This window comes from Rhinoraja longicauda, chromosome 29 (assembly GCF_053455715.1).
Source record: "Rhinoraja longicauda isolate Sanriku21f chromosome 29, sRhiLon1.1, whole genome shotgun sequence".
Lineage (NCBI taxonomy): Eukaryota > Metazoa > Chordata > Chondrichthyes > Rajiformes > Arhynchobatidae > Rhinoraja > Rhinoraja longicauda.
The window spans coordinates 23,664,387-23,681,955 of record NC_135981.1 but is presented as its reverse complement, the minus strand read 5'-3'; the positions used below and the strand labels follow the sequence as shown (position 1 = coordinate 23,681,955).

General features: G+C 40.9%; 1 protein-coding gene across 2 annotated transcripts; it reads right to left on the bottom strand.

Annotated features, from left to right (window-relative positions):
• Positions 1–291: 291 nt before the first annotated feature.
• On the bottom strand, positions 292–15,683 carry tmub2 (transmembrane and ubiquitin-like domain containing 2). 2 transcript variants are annotated; one of them, XM_078424902.1, is made up of 4 exons: positions 15,551–15,683; positions 10,527–10,602; positions 8,479–9,099; positions 292–3,657 (listed from the first exon to the last, which is right to left on the bottom strand). In XM_078424902.1, the coding sequence occupies exons 3-4, from the start codon at positions 9,075–9,077 to the stop codon at positions 3,306–3,308; spliced, it is 951 nt and encodes a 316-aa protein (XP_078281028.1). In that variant the 5' UTR covers positions 9,078–9,099; positions 10,527–10,602; positions 15,551–15,683; the 3' UTR covers positions 292–3,305. The 2 variants fall into 2 exon arrangements, with proteins under 2 accessions (XP_078281028.1, XP_078281029.1); XM_078424903.1 differs by lacking the exon at positions 15,551–15,683 and adding an exon at positions 12,357–12,378.
• Between the last annotated feature and the right edge of the window lie 1,886 nt (positions 15,684–17,569).

Sequence of the window (17,569 nt, the reverse complement as noted above, 5' to 3'; positions counted from 1 at the left end):
CTTTAAATATGTGCAGTGTCTATCTCTACCCAGAGGTAGCAATGTTGCATGCAGCACCTCACTTGGAATATTGATTTCTTTAATGCAAATGTTTAGCACTGGCACAACAAACTGTGCCACCAAAACAACATTCATCTTACCACATGACAAGCATTGATGTTCGTTTTTCTTTGGTATGGAAGGTTTACTCCTGGAGCTGAGGATCCTGGAATACTCATTCCCTCTGCAGATCTGAGATATTGGCACTGGCTTTTCTATACTTCATATATTGAGTTTATTAACACTGCCAGCCATATCTACACTGTTTTGTAATGATGTTCCTCTTTTTTTTAGTTAATTATGTTGGTACAGTCAATAAATACATTGGTAAGTTCGCAAGTACTTGACAACAGACTGATGTTCATTTTATTTTTATTAATGAATATTGTGTGAAATTAGCAAGCTTCATCATTAACAGCGTTTCTGTTACAATGTAGTAATGCCAGAATTCTTGCAGACCTAACAAGCATGGAAGCACAGGGTGATCTTACAGATTTGCTATTTATAGCTGAGGGTTACAGGTAGCCATGTATACTTTGCTGTGTGGGATATACAGCATTTATACAGTCTTACTAGGTTTTTAGCAGATGTGATTTTCATAAAAACTGAAAACTTCCTCTGCAGGGAATCACTCGAGTTGTTGTGTAACACTGAAAACCACATAGCCCCCCCCCCCCCAATAATTTTTGTCTTTGGCTGATAAACTGGAACCACAAGTTTTGGCATTTATATGCAGGTTTCAGCAGGATGTGTATAATCACGAGTTTTCAGGGGAAAACAACATGGTGTAAGATGTTTGGCTCACAGTTCTTTGTGATGTGTGGTGATACAGAAATATGCATGCAGTTATATCTGTTAATCAGCCTATGGCCCTGAGTTTTAATTTTTCATACATATCCCCAGAAATGCTGGTTCACTGTATATTTCTGTAATCCATAGTGACTACGTGCTGCTTCAGTGTAAATAAAGGTGTACAGTTGAACTGAATCTTTTGTCTGTTTCTCCGTAACATCCCAATGTAATTTCTAACAAGTGACTGGTTAAAAGTAATGATAAATACAGCCATTAACAAATTAGACTAGAACATTAAATATTTGTTATGTCATCTGAGGTCAGAAGGAAAGTTTTTAAAGGCCAGGAACTTTAACTCAAATTTAAGTTTAAAAATCCTAGTTAAACACTCATGTTTATAGCTTCATTTGTTTTAAAGATGAAGTGAAAAAATTCTCACTCGTGGTTCATCTCTGATCAAGCTCAGTCCCTCAAGCACTACTGAGTCAACACTAATTCCCAGCATTATAAAGACAAACAAATGAACCACAAACTCTGAACTGGTTTCTGTATTTAATTACATTCAATGAGCTGTTATTTTGAAACAAAAGGGAGAACATTTCAGAAAAGTTACAGATTTAAAATCCAATAACCTAGTGGCCTGCTTTAGCACAAGACAGGTCTGTTCTACAGATCTGAAAAAACTAAATGTCAGCAATATTTTAAAATCCTGAAGGCACAAACAATTTTTAAAAAAACTATAAAAGCAGCAGAGATACTGGCAACTCTCTCCACACATCCACTTGCCTATTCTTTTCAGGGACCCCAACCTGTCCAGCTCTTCCTCTGTCTTCATTGCCTCCGTGTACATTTGATGTCATCCATTTCTATACAAGTACTGCATCCATCTACACACTTTCTACAAATGTATTCTCCCTTTTTTGAAGCATCAACTTTTACTTTATCCTAACTTAGGCTCATACCAGTCTTGATTTGTTTTATTGAAAAAAAAATCTCTTAATGGAGGTGTAATTTAATATAACGTCTGAATATTAAATTAAGCATCAATCACTTCAGCCAATATTTGCTGCAACCTGCATAGCTTTAGACTCAGTGAGAAGCACAAATAACTCACAGAATTAATCTAGACAAACTACCTTTTTACAACACTGAACCATGTAAGGTGCAGATTTAACTTTTGTGAAGGGCATTCTACCTAAATCTCTGCTGCTTTTTTTTTTTTTTTTTTAAAGCCCTGTGTAGGCTTTTCAGTTTGAATCCCTGTATTCTTTGATAATTGAACAACATGTCTGATAATTAAACAATTTTCTTTCCTACAAGTCTACTTTTAAAATGTGCTGCTTTTTTTTTCTGGTTGTAGAACTTATCCAAAGGGCAGTCTGATATGTGCAGTGGCTAGCTACTCCCCACCTTCCTTCTCTGAACTTTAACAGCAGTAGTACTGTGTCTTTTAGGATAACATGATCAGGAAAGCAGTCATAGAACAACCAGAGATTGGACACATCTCAATACAATGATTGCTACACCGTATGATCAAGCAGTTATAAAAATCATGTAAATATTACATAGCCTGACATTAAAAAAATCAGGGGGTAAAACTCGTAGAATTGATAATTTGTTGAGCTTCTTTGCCAACTGCCATTAATAAAGGCATTGAGCAGTTGTGGACAGCAAAAACCAACTTTTACCACGGCATTAAACTATCTCCCTGGCTTTTGGAAAACCAACGTAATGATGTAACATGAAATAACACCTCCTTTGTCCACTTAAGGTTTTGCCTGTTTGTACAATGATTTCATATATCATATTTTACAGTAACATGGTCACCACATTTTGTAAAAACAATCTTTAGGCTTTACAAGCTAACCACTGGCACTGTAAATATAGGAAATCCAGATAAACGTGCGCTTGGCCTGTGATGAGTTTTGACTGGCTGGCACAGTAAAATCTAATCACACCCACTTTCACTGCTATAAGGCCTTGATATTTCTGATATTCAAAGGCAATTTGACAATAACCCATGCATTTGAAACCTGATTATTCATTTTGGCAGTTCACTATTCACTGAATGCGTATTAAACTACCAGTGTTAAGAGATCCTTGAATTTTCGTTTGGGGGACACTTACATGGCATTTAATATGAAGCTGGCTGTGGCTGTGTGAAATGTTTTCTGGCTCAATGTAACCTCATCCCTTTATAAATCAACAGTAAAATTTCCCACCCCAAACTCCACTAATTGCGATCATTTTTCTAGCTAGACTTCATTTTAAAATCTCTATTAAATGCTAGTAAATTGCCAACTGCATGGTATTCTGGCAAAAAATCAGTGCTGAACTGGACCTCTAGTTTACTTTTGCTGTTTTCAAAAGTACACTGATTCCTCATGACATCTGATTTCAACATTGACCAGTGACACCACATTCAGTTGGGTTGGATAAGCAATGATGAAGAATGAGAAAATATCAATGTGCCTTTATCGACCATAAATGCCAAACACAAGAAAACTGAAGAAAACGGTAACACCAACCAGGGAAACTGTGGCTGGTGCAGTGAAGAACTGGCGGTAGTTAATGCGGTAGTACCAGACTACAGCAAGCATGATGACAAAAACTGGGATCATCAGATTACCCACATTAAGGGCGGCTTGGTTCTGCTCCACCATAGAAGAAACAGCAGGGCCTGGGGAGGATGAAGTTTGTGAAATGTGACAATGGATGACACAGTTATCTGTGATGTTGAGTGATCCAAGAGTGCGGGACTGATCTTGTAGAAGCTGGCCTTGGTAAATGAACTTCATTTGCTGCTCTCGTCCTGGGAAATATTTGCTGGAATTCAGGGAGAAGGGACAAACATTAACAAGGAGACAAAATCAAAAACAGCGAAACAGAAAATTAGTCAACCATTTTCATAAATGACAATTAAATAAACGGGAAAATGCTGACCAACAAAGCTGTATTCAAGAAGAAAAAAAAGTTCTGTTTCCGAAAATACTTTGTTTCCATTTTTTTTAAATTGTCCTTTTTTTCACCTCCATCACTTTTTTTCAAAACAGACATTCCCGTCTTTTGTACCTTGTTCCAATTCCCAGTGTGAAGAGCAGATCGTTAGCCATGTCCAGATGTTTTCAGACAGGGTTGCAGACAGCAATCAATGTCAAGTCTTAAACTAAGTGTAGAAACCAAATGAGTCTTCCACTATCCAAATTGTAACCAGCCAAGAAACATGGTTCATTTTTAGTACATGTGAACTAGAACACAAAGTTATAATTTGGCTTTAGTACTAAATTGATCGATTTAACTCCAAAATCTTTATTAATGGTAAGATCGTACAATGTGTGTGGCATATCTCTAGATCCTTACAGCATGAAATAAGTTACCCGAATGTGATTGACTCAGACCCCTAAAGTTGAAGTCATGTAAACTGGAGGGCCTTGCATTCTTATATTTTAGTCATTCACCTGCTACAAGAAACCCATTTGAAATGGTTCTGTTCAAGTTACGTACCTTGATTTATCAAACCTTCCCTCCAGTATGGTCTTTGAACAATTCATAAGAATTGATTTCCTTAACTTTTGAAATCATTTTAACGTAATTCTAAATATTTCACATTTTTACACTCCTAAATTTGATGAACTGTCTAGGATGTCACTTTGTTGCCAAGTATTCAGTATTTATTTAAGAAGAGTAACGTCACCCCTCCACCCAACCAAACAAGGAAAAAAAATCAGCAGAATGATCTGTTTATATAAAAAACACAACTTATCATTTTCGGTAGTCAAATATTTTTAACAAAAACAATTGCTTCTGGCAAAATGAAATTTGTCCTTTGATGATGGTGTTAGCAAAAAAGTGCTAATTGTAGAGGATAAAGAGCTGGCAGTGGAATGCTAAACCGAGTGTTAAATGTCCCTGTATTCATAATGGCATTTGTAATCCCTCGGCTTTTGAAAATAACAACCATCACAACTCTTTTTGATATTTTAATTGATAAAACATAACATATAGTCTTCTGAAAATGTGTAAACCAATGCCAAATCAATGGATGTATTTCCAAGTGCGACTGATGTTCCTCTTCATCCATCCTCAATGTCACTGTATCAATTAGCACATGAATTACAGCTGATTATCATCATTACCCATTTAAAACCAGAGAATTGAGTTGAATGTCATTTCAATCAAATAGACACAAGGACATTAACAAGTTCCATGAAATATGAAACCATAAGATACCAAGCCTGAGAAAGAATATGGATATTGGTGGCATTGGGAAATTTCACAAATCATTCCAATCGCGTTCACACAAAATGAGGTTCCTTAAGACTTAAATAAAGAGCAGTTCCTGCCTTAAGGGAAACTTCTGATTCACTGTAAAGGTTATGCAATATAGGTAGACTAATGAGATGGGAGTGTCCAAATTCAGAGGTCATCAGAAAGAACAAACAAGTAACAACCGGTCTCAATCATCGAGGAGTTTAAATATTTTGTGTAGCTTAATTAACTCTTGACATACAAATTCTCCAGATTGAGTTATCCCAGTGGTTCCTGTCCTACAATGGCTCCAAGCAAAGCAATGACTTGATTGTTATCAAACCCCTCCATGGCCTCATCCTTTCCCTGAACTGCTAGAACCACCTCTGGTCTTATAATCCTTGTATTGGTATTCCTTCAGTTCCAGCTTCTTGCTCATCCATACTTTCATCACACCATTATTAGCAGCTGTGCTTTCCCCTATTGACGTCATAAGCTCAAGAATTTCCTGTCTTAACCTCTCCACTTTTATTTCCTCCTTTACATTCTTTAAATATTACCTTGGTCATCTGACTTATGTGGTTCTTTTTTTTGTTCAATAAAATTCTTGCAGAGTACGTTTGGATGTTTTTGCTATGCTAAAGAGTACAACTTACATGGAGGTTCTTGCTTCATATCTCGTGATATCAATATTTTCTGACAAGGACAGAAGTGTCACATCCAACCATCAACTCTACTCTTTTCTATTCCTGAGGCTAATCACCTTCATCGATTAACATTGTCACCTCTTCAGCTTCATGCAGATGGTTCTTCCTCATGTGCAAGGTCAGGTAATGAAGCCTGATGTGTTATCCAAGGGAGAGTCTACTCATGCTATTACCCATGAGAGAGTCAACACAACAGGTACATGCCTGCACACAATTTTTTTCAGTTAGGTAGGGATGCAATTTATGTTCTCCTTTCTGTACAGTATAAAGGAAGCAACATAGAGAATGGAAAAAGCTTAGAAAAATTGTTGGATATGAAGAGAAGGAAATAATAAAAGATGGGCAATTTTTGCACAAATTCATCACTTCATCAACAAAGCTAAAGCTCCTTGCATTCACATGCTGAATTCAATGAGAGCTGTGCAGAGGCAGGAAAAATGAATGGGTGTTTAATTAAAGTTCTGCTTATGGTCTTCCTCACTCTTCCAAGCAAGCAGCAACAAGACTTACTTAGTAACAAACAATCTTCTGAAGGAACACAGCAGATTGAGCAGCATCCTTGGTGAAAATAGTCAACTTCTGGGTTGTGGACCCTTCATAGGGACTGAACGAGTAGACAGGAGATAACCAGTATAAAGAATGAGGGGGAAGATTGGGGCAAGACCTGACAAGTACCCCCTCTTTCAGCTCAGGTGAAGGATCCTGACCTGAAGTGACCGTTCTCCTCCACAGATGCTGCTCAACTCGCTGAGTTCCCCCAGTATCATGTTTCTTATTCCAAATTTCTGCATCTGCAGTCTCTTATGTCTCCTGACTGACAGTTTGCTTGACACTATTTTTTAAATTATGAATTCAATACTCAATCAAGAATGTGAATACATACTCTAAATTGCAATTTCAGTATAATATGTTGACAGAGCTGCTTGAATGAAAATATAATTCTTTTTATGGGATGTTAAATTCAAGCCTCGTGATAGTGCCATTGCTTAATGGACATTAAAGATGACATTGCATCTTAACATTAAGAGCAGAAAGTTTTCCCAATATTCCACTCCAATGTAGTACAGGAGATGCAAATGCTGGAATTTTGAATTGATCAGGCAATATCTTCAGAGGCGTAGATATCGACTTTAGACTTTAGAGATACAGCGTGGAAACAAGCCCACCAAATCCGTGATGACCAGCAATCACCACGTACACTAGCACTATCCTACACACTAGGTACAATTTACAATTTTTCCAGAGGCCAATTAACCCACAAATCCGCACGTCTTTGGGATGTCTATGGAGAACGTGGAAACTCCATACAGACTGCACCCATAGACAGGATCGCACCCGGACTGCGCTACTGTGCCGCCCAAAGATAGTCGACATCTTAGTTCTGATACAGGTCTCAACTCGAAACGTCGACTATCTCTTTGCCCCCACCCATTGAGTTCCTCCAATAATTTGTCTTTCGGTCTCCAATGTTCTTTGAAACATGACTGTAACCAGATCAACTTGTCATTCACCTCATTGATGATTGTTGGCACTTTTTTGAAACAAGAACATAAAGAAAATAGAAAATAGGTTATTCATTGTGCTCCTTGTCCCTATTCTGTCTTGCATGGAGATCTTGGCTGACCTTTTCCCTTATCATTACTAAATTCATCTTGTCTTATTCTCTTAAAGTACAAAATAAATCTGTCAACCCTGTCAAGCCCCATTAGAATTTTATACATTACCACATGTTTCTGTCACCTGTTACCAAAGCAGACATTTGATTTTACAAATTCATAAATTTGATGTCCAAAATTCAGAATTTTACATCAAAGTTCATAATATGGCGCGTAATGCAAATTTTCAGCAAAAAAAAAGTATGCACGCCAAATGCGCATACGCGTTGCGCTACATTCACGCATGAAAAACAACTATTAGTTACAACAGTCTGTAGTTCTTGGACAACATGTACAATGTCAGGCCTATCATGAGTATATTCTGCTATTTATAGAAAGGTTATTGAACAGAAATACTTTTCACAACACAAAAAAAAAACTTTTGTTTTGTTTTTTCTATTTTGCCTTTTCATTACACATCCCATTTCTCTTGGTATTGAATAAAAGAACAATGGTCATAAAATGTATGACTAAGTTATGAAGAAAGAGTTTCATTTAAAACTGCACATACCTAATTTCATTGAAGACATACTTGCTCCAGTGGTCTTCAACAGCAAATCACAACGGTCCATGTCCCCCCCAACCCCTACTCCTCCCCAGGCGAGGGGCGGGGCGAGGCCATGTGAGGCTAGGAGTGGCAGGGCGCGGGGCAGGGCGAGGGGCGAGACATGTGTTTTGTGGGAAAATGTGAGGCGGAATCGGAATGGCAGAAATGAAATAAGAAAGTGGAAACTTTCCGCCAAATTCGGAAGGGTTGGGTCTGCCAAAGGGCAAAGATCTGTCATATAGCAGTTAGCAATGGTTGATATGGCGTGGAAACGGCGCACTGGGTTTACACTGACCATTGATCACCCATTCACACTAATTTTACATGTTCCATTTTAGCATCCATTCCCTACATACTACGGGTAATTTACAGAGCCAATCAACCTACAAACCTGCAAGTCTTTTGGAAGTGGGAGGAGACCGAAGCACCCAGAGGAAACCCAAGCTGTCACACAGAGAACATGCATGAATTTAATTTACAAATATCTTACCTCTTTAGAAATCCAATAGTATCTTCTGGTTTTACTCGTGCAACCTCTTCAGTGTCATTTAAAAATTTCAGCCTCACTTTAATTTGCCCTTCACCCTCTTCAACACTATCCACTGTGCGTGTATGAGCATTACAGTTCTCAAGCATTGCAGGGTCCAGTCCCTCACCAGTACTAATCCCACTGGTTGACGTTCGCTTGCGCAGACCCTGTATGTTCAAAAGAGGATCGATATTTGCATCGGTTAAACTGGAAGCCCCTTCGACTGGCACCTGCTCATTGGTGGGTCCATTGTTTCCAGGCGATGCTCCAAGCCCAGAATCATTTTCTTCCTCTGGCTTTTGCTCAGCAGGGGCAGATGCTGACTGGGCTTCATCTGCCTCGGGTGCTGCTGCATTTGCCACGTACCGCTCGACACTGCTCAGCCTGACTAATGACGAGTTCCCCGTTGTAACAATGGTCCCAAATATTTGATCACTACGATCAGCAACATGCGTGGAGAGCCAGGCAAGAACGAGTGCCAGTACCAAGAAGACTATTCCGCACAGGACTGTAACTTCATCACCAACTCCTTCTATGAATGACATGCTGCTGGGGTCCATTTATTGAAAATGCTCAAAAAATCTGAGGAAAATGAAAACAATGTCAATAATGCCATGCAATCTGTCATTATAAAACGTTGTTACTAACGTCACCTCAAACATTTTAAATATCCTAAAAGTGTTTTGCTATTTATCCATTCGTTACAATATTCACCTGATAATCAATTTCATTTTTATAATAAATATCCTCCACTGGTTTGAAATAAGCAATATAAAGTTGAAATGTATGATTGTTAGGAGAACTGGGCTTAGAAATTTAAACTTCAAATCACAAGGAATCTGACAACCGATTTCCTCTCACTTCCCCAGAACACACAGGTTTAATACACAGGCTAGATTAATGGACGACTGTAGACAGCCCCAGGTGTGGTGGTAGAATCTGGGGAGAGTTGGTGAGAAAGTGGGAAGATTTAAATGGGTCAGGATAGGATTAGTGTAAATTGATGTCTGATACACTCGCTGGGCCAAATGGCCTCTTTGTGTTGTATCTCTCAATTGCTCTACAACTGACAAGGAAGGAAGCCCAATTAAAACAGAATCATAATATTCTTACACAATCACACACTAATTTGGCTCAGCCAGCTCTCTTAATTTGGATACAGATATTCAACAAAAATATTGAATGTTCATAAGGTAAATTGAACAAAATATTTTTGAAAGGGGACTAATGAAAGATACAGCCTTTTGTAAAACATTTTATTTTTGAATTACTGAGCAGCCATTAATTACAGTAGGACTATAAGATCTAAATAAAAATGCAAGGAAACATTTAAACAGGGTCACGTTGGATGGGACAATAGCAGTACTTGTAGCATGACAATCTGTTAATTTTTTTTTACTGTGAAATAGCCAAAGTAAGGCCAAGGAGATCAACAAATGCCTGTGAATTAAGGCACATAGTATGGTGCTGTGAATCTCACAAGGACCAAACCAAGGAGAACCGTTTATCTTCAGCGTGAATTTCAGCATAAGTTCAACAATCATTTACACTGATACAGCTATGGAAAGTTAAGAGTAAAATAGATTACTAGGAAGGGAGAATCTTCCCACTTTCCCATCAACTCTCCTCAGATTCTACCGTCCACATAAACACTTGGTTTGCAGGCGGCCACAGTGGTACAGCGGTAGAGTTGCTACCTTATAGCGCCAGAGATCCGGGTTCAACCCCGACTAAAGCTGCTGTACTGTACAGAGTTTGTACGTTCTCCCCGTGGGGTTTTTTTCCGAGATCTTCGGTTTCCTCCCACAAACGTACAGGTATGTAGCTTAATTGGCTTGGTATATGTGTAAAATGTGTAAAGTGTTTGTAGGATAGTGTTAATGTGCGGGGATCGCTATTCGTTGCGAACTCGGTGGGTCAAAGGAGCTGTTTCCGTGCCGTATCACTAAATTAAACTGAAACCCCTTCTCTCTTTTGAAGGCAACAGGAGTCAGTTTAATTAAATTAACCTTTTCTATGAAGAAATGCTTTCTGACATCACTTCTGGATAGCGCTTACGTTTACGGCCCTTGGTCCTGGACTCTCCTGCCAAAGAAAAAAAATATTTTTTAATGTATTTATCTTAGAAATACTGTAAAATCATCTTAAACACCTCAATTACAACAACAACAACAAAATTTATTTGCACAAAATTTATTCCAAAGAATGCATCTCTCGACCATGCTACTTATCCTCATAGTGCAATACATTTAGGTCTAATTCCATCCTAATAAATCCAGGCTGTTGCCCAAGGTATATCTTGGGAAGGTTCGGGGCCGAGATCTGAATCGAGTACTCCAAATAATCCAGCCTACGGTTGGCACAGCTGCACTTTAACTTCCACCTCTTCTACCCTAACTTACTTCAGTCACTGACCACCACTGCTGTAGGTTCAGCAAAGACCTTTAGCTAGTTCCCAGTCTGTATTGTACTTTGTCATACTCTGCCCACATCAACATCTGCTAGCTCAGTGACATTCACAAATTGTAACTTAACCTTTGAAGCACAAAGCCTGTTTGCCCAACTGCATGGCAAAACCTTAACTACCTTAAACAGTTTTACACCTTTCCCTGCATCGTGTGTGCCATGCTTAGCCAGATGTTTCCTGGCATAGCTTTAAGTTTTCTTTATTATTGTCACCTGTACAGTAAAAACCTTTTTGTTGCGTGTTATCCAGTCAGTCAACGAAAAGATTGTACATGATTACAATCAAGCCATCCAGAGTACAAACACAGGATAAAGTCCGAATAAAGGTAGTTCAAATGTCTCCAATTAGATAGATAGCATGTTATGACTGCTTTTTAGTCATTGAGAGTACGGTTCATTTGTCTTATAACAGCTGGGAAGAAACTGTCCCTGAATCTAGAGATTTGCCTTTTTCAAATTTCTGTACCTCTTGCCTGACTGGCGAGGGTAGAAGAAGGAGTGACCAGAGTGCGACTAGTCCTTGATTATGCTGGTGGTCTTGCCAAGGCAGCATGAATTGTAGATGGAGATGAAGGGAGATTGGTTTGCATGATGGACTGGGCTGTGTCCACAACTCTCTGCAATTTCTTTCAGTGTTGGTTGGAGCTGTTCCCAAACCATGATGTGATGCATTCCGATAAAATGCTTATCACTTTTACCTCATCCAGTTCTTAGGAAAAAATGTCTTCACTTTAAAAAACTATCGATCTTCTTTTCTCTTTGTCTACTGCCTATATTCAACCATCTCCCTAAAGTACTTGAATTTATTATCACAAACCATTTCACTTTGCATCTACTGCCTCATTCCCACTTTTAAACCCACAACCCACAGAGTACAACTTATAAAAGTAACTAATTACATTGTTTTTATAATTTTTTCCACAATCAGTTATTCCTCTTCACTTGTTTTAAACTTTCATCACAATAGCCAGGCTTACATCCAGCTAGGAAACACTGGTGATATCACATAAATGTTGATATATCTCTTTGCTATCTTTAGCATAATTCCAGTTTCATAGATATTTATTCATCTGTATATATTAATGAAGCCTTTCAAAAAGTCCATAGGGGCCTGTACAAAAATACAGAGGAGGGAATGACATAGTTGTACAAGGCGTTGGTGAGGCTACATTTGTAGTTTAGTATAGTGGAAACAGGCCCTTTGGCCCACCGATCGACAGGCATCCATTATTAGTAATAATTAATTCAACCGCGTATCAGTTGATGGGTTTAGAGACTTTGAGCTGGCAAAAAGTAAGATTTAATGATTCACTACATACTTAAAGAATAGGAAGTTCATTGTAGTGAAAATAAACTGAAGAATCAAACCTTACCTCTGGCTCTTCATACCGTCCTGACTCACCTGGAGAGACAGGGCACATACGTGAGGATGCTATTTATAGACTATAGCTCTGCTTTCAATACTGTCATCCCCACTAAGCTCACCTCCAAACTCCACCAGCTAGGCCTCAGCTCGTCAATATGCAACTGGATCCTGAATTTCCTGACGGAGCACCCTCAGGCTGTGAAATTGGGCCTCCACCTGTCCTCCACTACCACTCTGAGTACTGGCACACCACAGGGTTGTGTATTGAGCCCCATCCTCCACTCCCTCTTCAAACATGACTGTGTTCCTGCATTAGCCACCAACACCATCGTCAGATTTGCAGATGACACAATGGTGATCGGGCTGATCTTCAACGGCAATGAATCAGCCTACAGAGCGGAGGTGCAGAACCTGGCGAGCTGGTGCTCAGAGAACAACCTGTCCCTAAACACAACTAAGACCAAGGAGCTAATTATCAACTTTAGACGGTCACAGAATGCGGAATATGCTCCAGTCTTCATCAACGGGGACAGAGTGGAGAGAGTGTCCAGCTTCAGGTTTCTGGGCACACATATTTCAGAGGACCTCACATGGTCCACTAACACCGCTGCGCTAGTCAAGAAAGCACAGCAACGGCTGCTTTTCCTGAGAACGCTGAAAAAGCCCGGTCTGCCCCAACAGTTACTGATGACCTTCTACCGCTGCACCACAGAGAGCATACTGACATACAGCATCTATGTGTGGTATCTCAGCTGCACGGCAGCGGACAGCTCTTCAGCGGGTCGTCTGCAGAGCGCAGAGGATCATTGGGATACAGCTACCAGCCCTGGAGGACATCTACAACGCACGCTGCCTCAGGAAAGCCACCAGCATCTACAAGGACTCCACACACCCACGCCACCGTCTGTTTGAACTACTTCCATCTGGTAAACGTTACAAGGCCTTCTACGCCCGCACCTCCAGACTAAGAAACAGCTTTATTCCTAGAGCTATAGCTGCTCTGAATCTGTCCTGCTAAGAGCCCGCCATGATCTGTCTCTGGCACAACTGACCTTGCATGAACCTTTTTTGCACTTTACCTTGTTTTCTTTGTTTTTTTACCTCCCTTTGTTATTTTGTTTTCGCTGTGATTTATTTATTTTATAGCATCGATATGGAAGTGGCATTCTTAATCTTGTTGTACTTGTACAATGACAATAAAGATATTGTATTGTATTGTAATGTATTATATTTAAAGAGCATTTAAAACAAGCAGAAGGTCGACTTATGTATGTTTAAGTTATTGGCTCAATAACATTGATTCATGTTAATTAAAGGAAGACTCCAAAACATCATTACTAAACAGTAAGCATGCGTGAAACATTTCAATTGCTTTATGATTACTGTGTCACTAAAGCAGCACCCAATAAAAGTCTATCTCTACATAAAACTGAGCTTGGCAGAAAAGATAAATCAGTGGGAGCAGGAATATAATTACAGTCCACTTGGCTCAGGAAGAGGTGGATGGTGTGGAAGATACATGGAGAATTGTGGGATGAAATTCACTTCCCATTTGTGGGCTCAGTCAATAACCGAGGTCAGAAGTGCAAGTTATGGTCACTGCCATGTGGGATAAGGATTATATTTCAGAGACCTGTTCTGTTACCCATGTAATTAAAGAACAAATTAGTGGTAAATTTTAGTTATAATCAAATGAATGCTTCATAATGTATTATTACAGAACACCAAATAACAAGGGTGACAGTATCTTAAGTGAGAGAAGTTAACGTTTCCATGGTTGGTGAAAGACGACCCTAAACATAACATTAGCCCATCATAAATTATTTTATATGTGTCAAAACATTTACAGCTTTAATACATTAAAGTTTTGTTTGAGTAGAAAATCAACTCTCCAACATTTAAGAATTCCTCCTTCAAGAGTTGATTAAATTTCATTTTCGATTGAAATATATAATGCCCATTTCAGCACCAGTAAATTGGCAATTTCCAAATTCTTGGTATACGTGGCTTATAGCTTTTTAATTTGAGTTTGATTCCATAATTCATGTTTGATGGAGATGTACAATGAATCAGGAAAAGGCCATATCCTGACAGACTTGAACCAAAAGGTTCTTCTGTGAGAAGGCGGAATTTCTTTAAGCTGCTTAAAAGTTCAATTCTGTTTAGTTTATTGCCACATGCACTGAGGTACAGTGAAAAGCTTTTGTTACCTGTTATCCAGTCAGCTGAAAGAAAATGCAGGATTACAATCGAGCCATTTACAGTGTCTAGATACTTAAGGGTTTCCAAATTCTTGCTATACATGATTTGGACTTTTTACTTTAATTCCATAATTTGTGGTTTGATGCAGACGTAATCCGCATCAGGACTCATACCCATGGTACCTTTGGGAATGGTTATGCCTACAGAGCTGCAGGTTTAGAACGAAGTTAGACACAAAATGCTGTCAGCGGGTCAGGCAGGAATGGGTCCAGACGCTCTGCTAGCTCGCCCCCCTGCAGGACCTATACACCAGGAGGTGCAGATCCAGAGCCAGCAACGTTATGGGGGACCCCTACCACCCCAGCAACGGACTGTCCCAGCTGCTACGGTCATGCAAACGCCTCCGCTGTCACGCTGTCAAAACAGAGAGGATGAGACGGAGTTTCTTCCCACAGGCCATCAGGACTGTTAACTCTTATATCACCAGGGACTAATTTACTGTATCAATTAATTGTTTGTGTTGTGTCTTTTTTTTAAATTCCATTCTCTTTGTAGTTTTAGCACAATCCGCAGGCGTTGCCACTTTCATTTCACTGCACATCTTGTATGTGAATATGACAAATAAAGTAGACTTGACTTGACTCCCCGCAGAGAGCCTTCTGAGTGCGGTTGCTGCGGCCCTTCTGGCCGTCGCCGAGGGGGCCGCAGCCACAGGGGCACAGGGTCCCAGATTCATGGGACAACATCCATAGGATCCCGGGCCTCAGGTACCGGGTCCCCGGGCCTCAGGTACCGGGTCCCCGGGCCGCAGCTACAGGTATCCCGGGGCACGGCCGGGTCTGTACGAGGAGGGAGCGGGCGTTGTTGTTGTGGGTGCCCGGGAGCGGCCGCAGCCTGGGCCGGGCTGAGGGGAGCTCGACCCCGCCGCGCCGCACCGCGCCTCCCCGGCCTCACGCCGAGCCGCTGCCCGAGGCCCCGATCGTCGCCGCTCGCCCTCACCTGTTGTGCCCTGACACCATATTCCCGGGGCGCTGCGAAATGTCGGCTCAGCAGATTCCTCCCGGCCTGCGCCGCCGCCACCGCCACCACCACCATCAACACACACTGCGCTCAACGTCACTGCAAACTGCGCTCTCGTCGCCGGAGCGCAACTGCGCCGTGACGTCAGCCCCACCCACACCCTGCGCGCCGCCGCCGCCCGACTGCGCCGTGACGTCACCACAAGCTGCCCACACCAGGCCCGACCTGATGGCGCTGCCTCAGTGAGCAGGAGGAAGGTGTGGCTGAGACTGTTAGCAAAACAATCAGCTCTCTCATCCGACAACGTCACAAATCATTGCTTTTGGGCACAAATTCAGAATGAAGAAAAAATAATAATTGAAGAATCTCAAAGGTAGTCCTAATAGGCTCAAATACAGACAGAACCCCTTGTACCCAGGACAGGTGGAGATGTCAAAGATTAGAGAGCGCCATTGTTTTAAGATGAGATGAGCAAAGTTTCAAGGAGATGTGCTCGAAGCAGCAGTTTGACTGCCTGACCGCAGGAGAAGAACAGAGGAGGAGATAAGACTTTGCCTTCCATCACAGTGATCACTGACACTGTGACGGTTGTCTGTGTTAAACCTATGCAGTTGTGTGTCTTGTGCTCTTTATTGTTTATGACTGCATGGTAACGACAATTTCATTCAAATCTATTTTTGAATGACAATGAAAGCAATGTGAAGGATTTGAAGTTAAAAAAAGAATACACAGAGAGTGGCGAGTGCCTGGAACGCACTGGCTGCCAGGGGTGGAGGCAGATACGAAAGTGGCATTGAAGAGGCGTTTTAGTCTAGGTTTAGGTGCATGAACATGCATGAAGAAGGGTCTCGACCCGAAACGTCGCCCATTCCTTCTCTCCCGAGATGCTGCCTGACCTGCTGAGTTACTCCAGCATTTTGTGAATAAATGCATGAAATAGAGGTACATAGATCACATGCAGGCAGAAGAGATTTAATTAATTGTGGCATAATGTTCCACACAAACATTGTTGGTCGAAGGGCCTGTTCCTGTGTTGTGCTGTGCTGTGCGGCCTATGTAATAATCTCAGCACGACTCAGTGCTTGGTGTTGTGGAAGTGGGCTTCGGTTTGTGGGATCCTGGCACCAGTACTGGGGAAAGTGGAAGTTGTCCTGTTGCGACAGACTGAAGAGGCTGGGAACAAGTTTGCCACATAACCAATGAAGTGCAGAATGCTTTAAACTAAAGAGCCAAGGCAAAGGATCAAAGGGATGCTACAATAAAACAAGTGTGAAAAGGCTCAACAGGAAGGAATTCATACAGGAAATTAATTGGCAGGTAGGGATAGAAAGTACAAATCTAACAGCAGTCAAAGCTGGAATTAACAAAAAAACAATTAAAAGGACAAAACTAAAGGTTCTGCTTCTGAATGCATGCAGTATTACAAGTGAACACACATGAACCGAGAGGGCAAATAGAAATAAATCTGACCCGATAGCCAGCAGACTTATTGCTCCAAGATAAGGGGCGACAATGTGGTGCAGCAGTAGGGTTGCTGCCTTACAGCGCCAGAGACTTGGGTTCGATAATGACTATAAGTGTACGGAGTTTGTATGTTTTTCCCCATGACCGCGTGGGCTTTCTACTAGGTGCTCTGGTTTTCTTCTACACTCCAAAGACGTACAAGTGTATAGATTAATTTGGCATCGGTAAAAATTGTAAATTGTCCCTAATGTGTAGGATAGTGCTAGTGTACGGGGATCGCTGGTTGGTGCGGTCTCGGTGGGCCAAAGGACCTATTTCTGCACTGTATCTCTAAAACTAAACTAAATAACAGTGTTATTTTAGTCCCTTCGCCCCACAGAGTCCGCGCCGACCAAAGATCACCTGTACACTAGTTCCAGACACTAGAGACAATCCGCAGAAGCCAATTAACCTAGAAACTCGCACATCTTTGGAGTGTGGGAGGCAACCAGAGCACCTGGAGAAAGCCCACGCGGTCGCAGGGAGAACGTACAA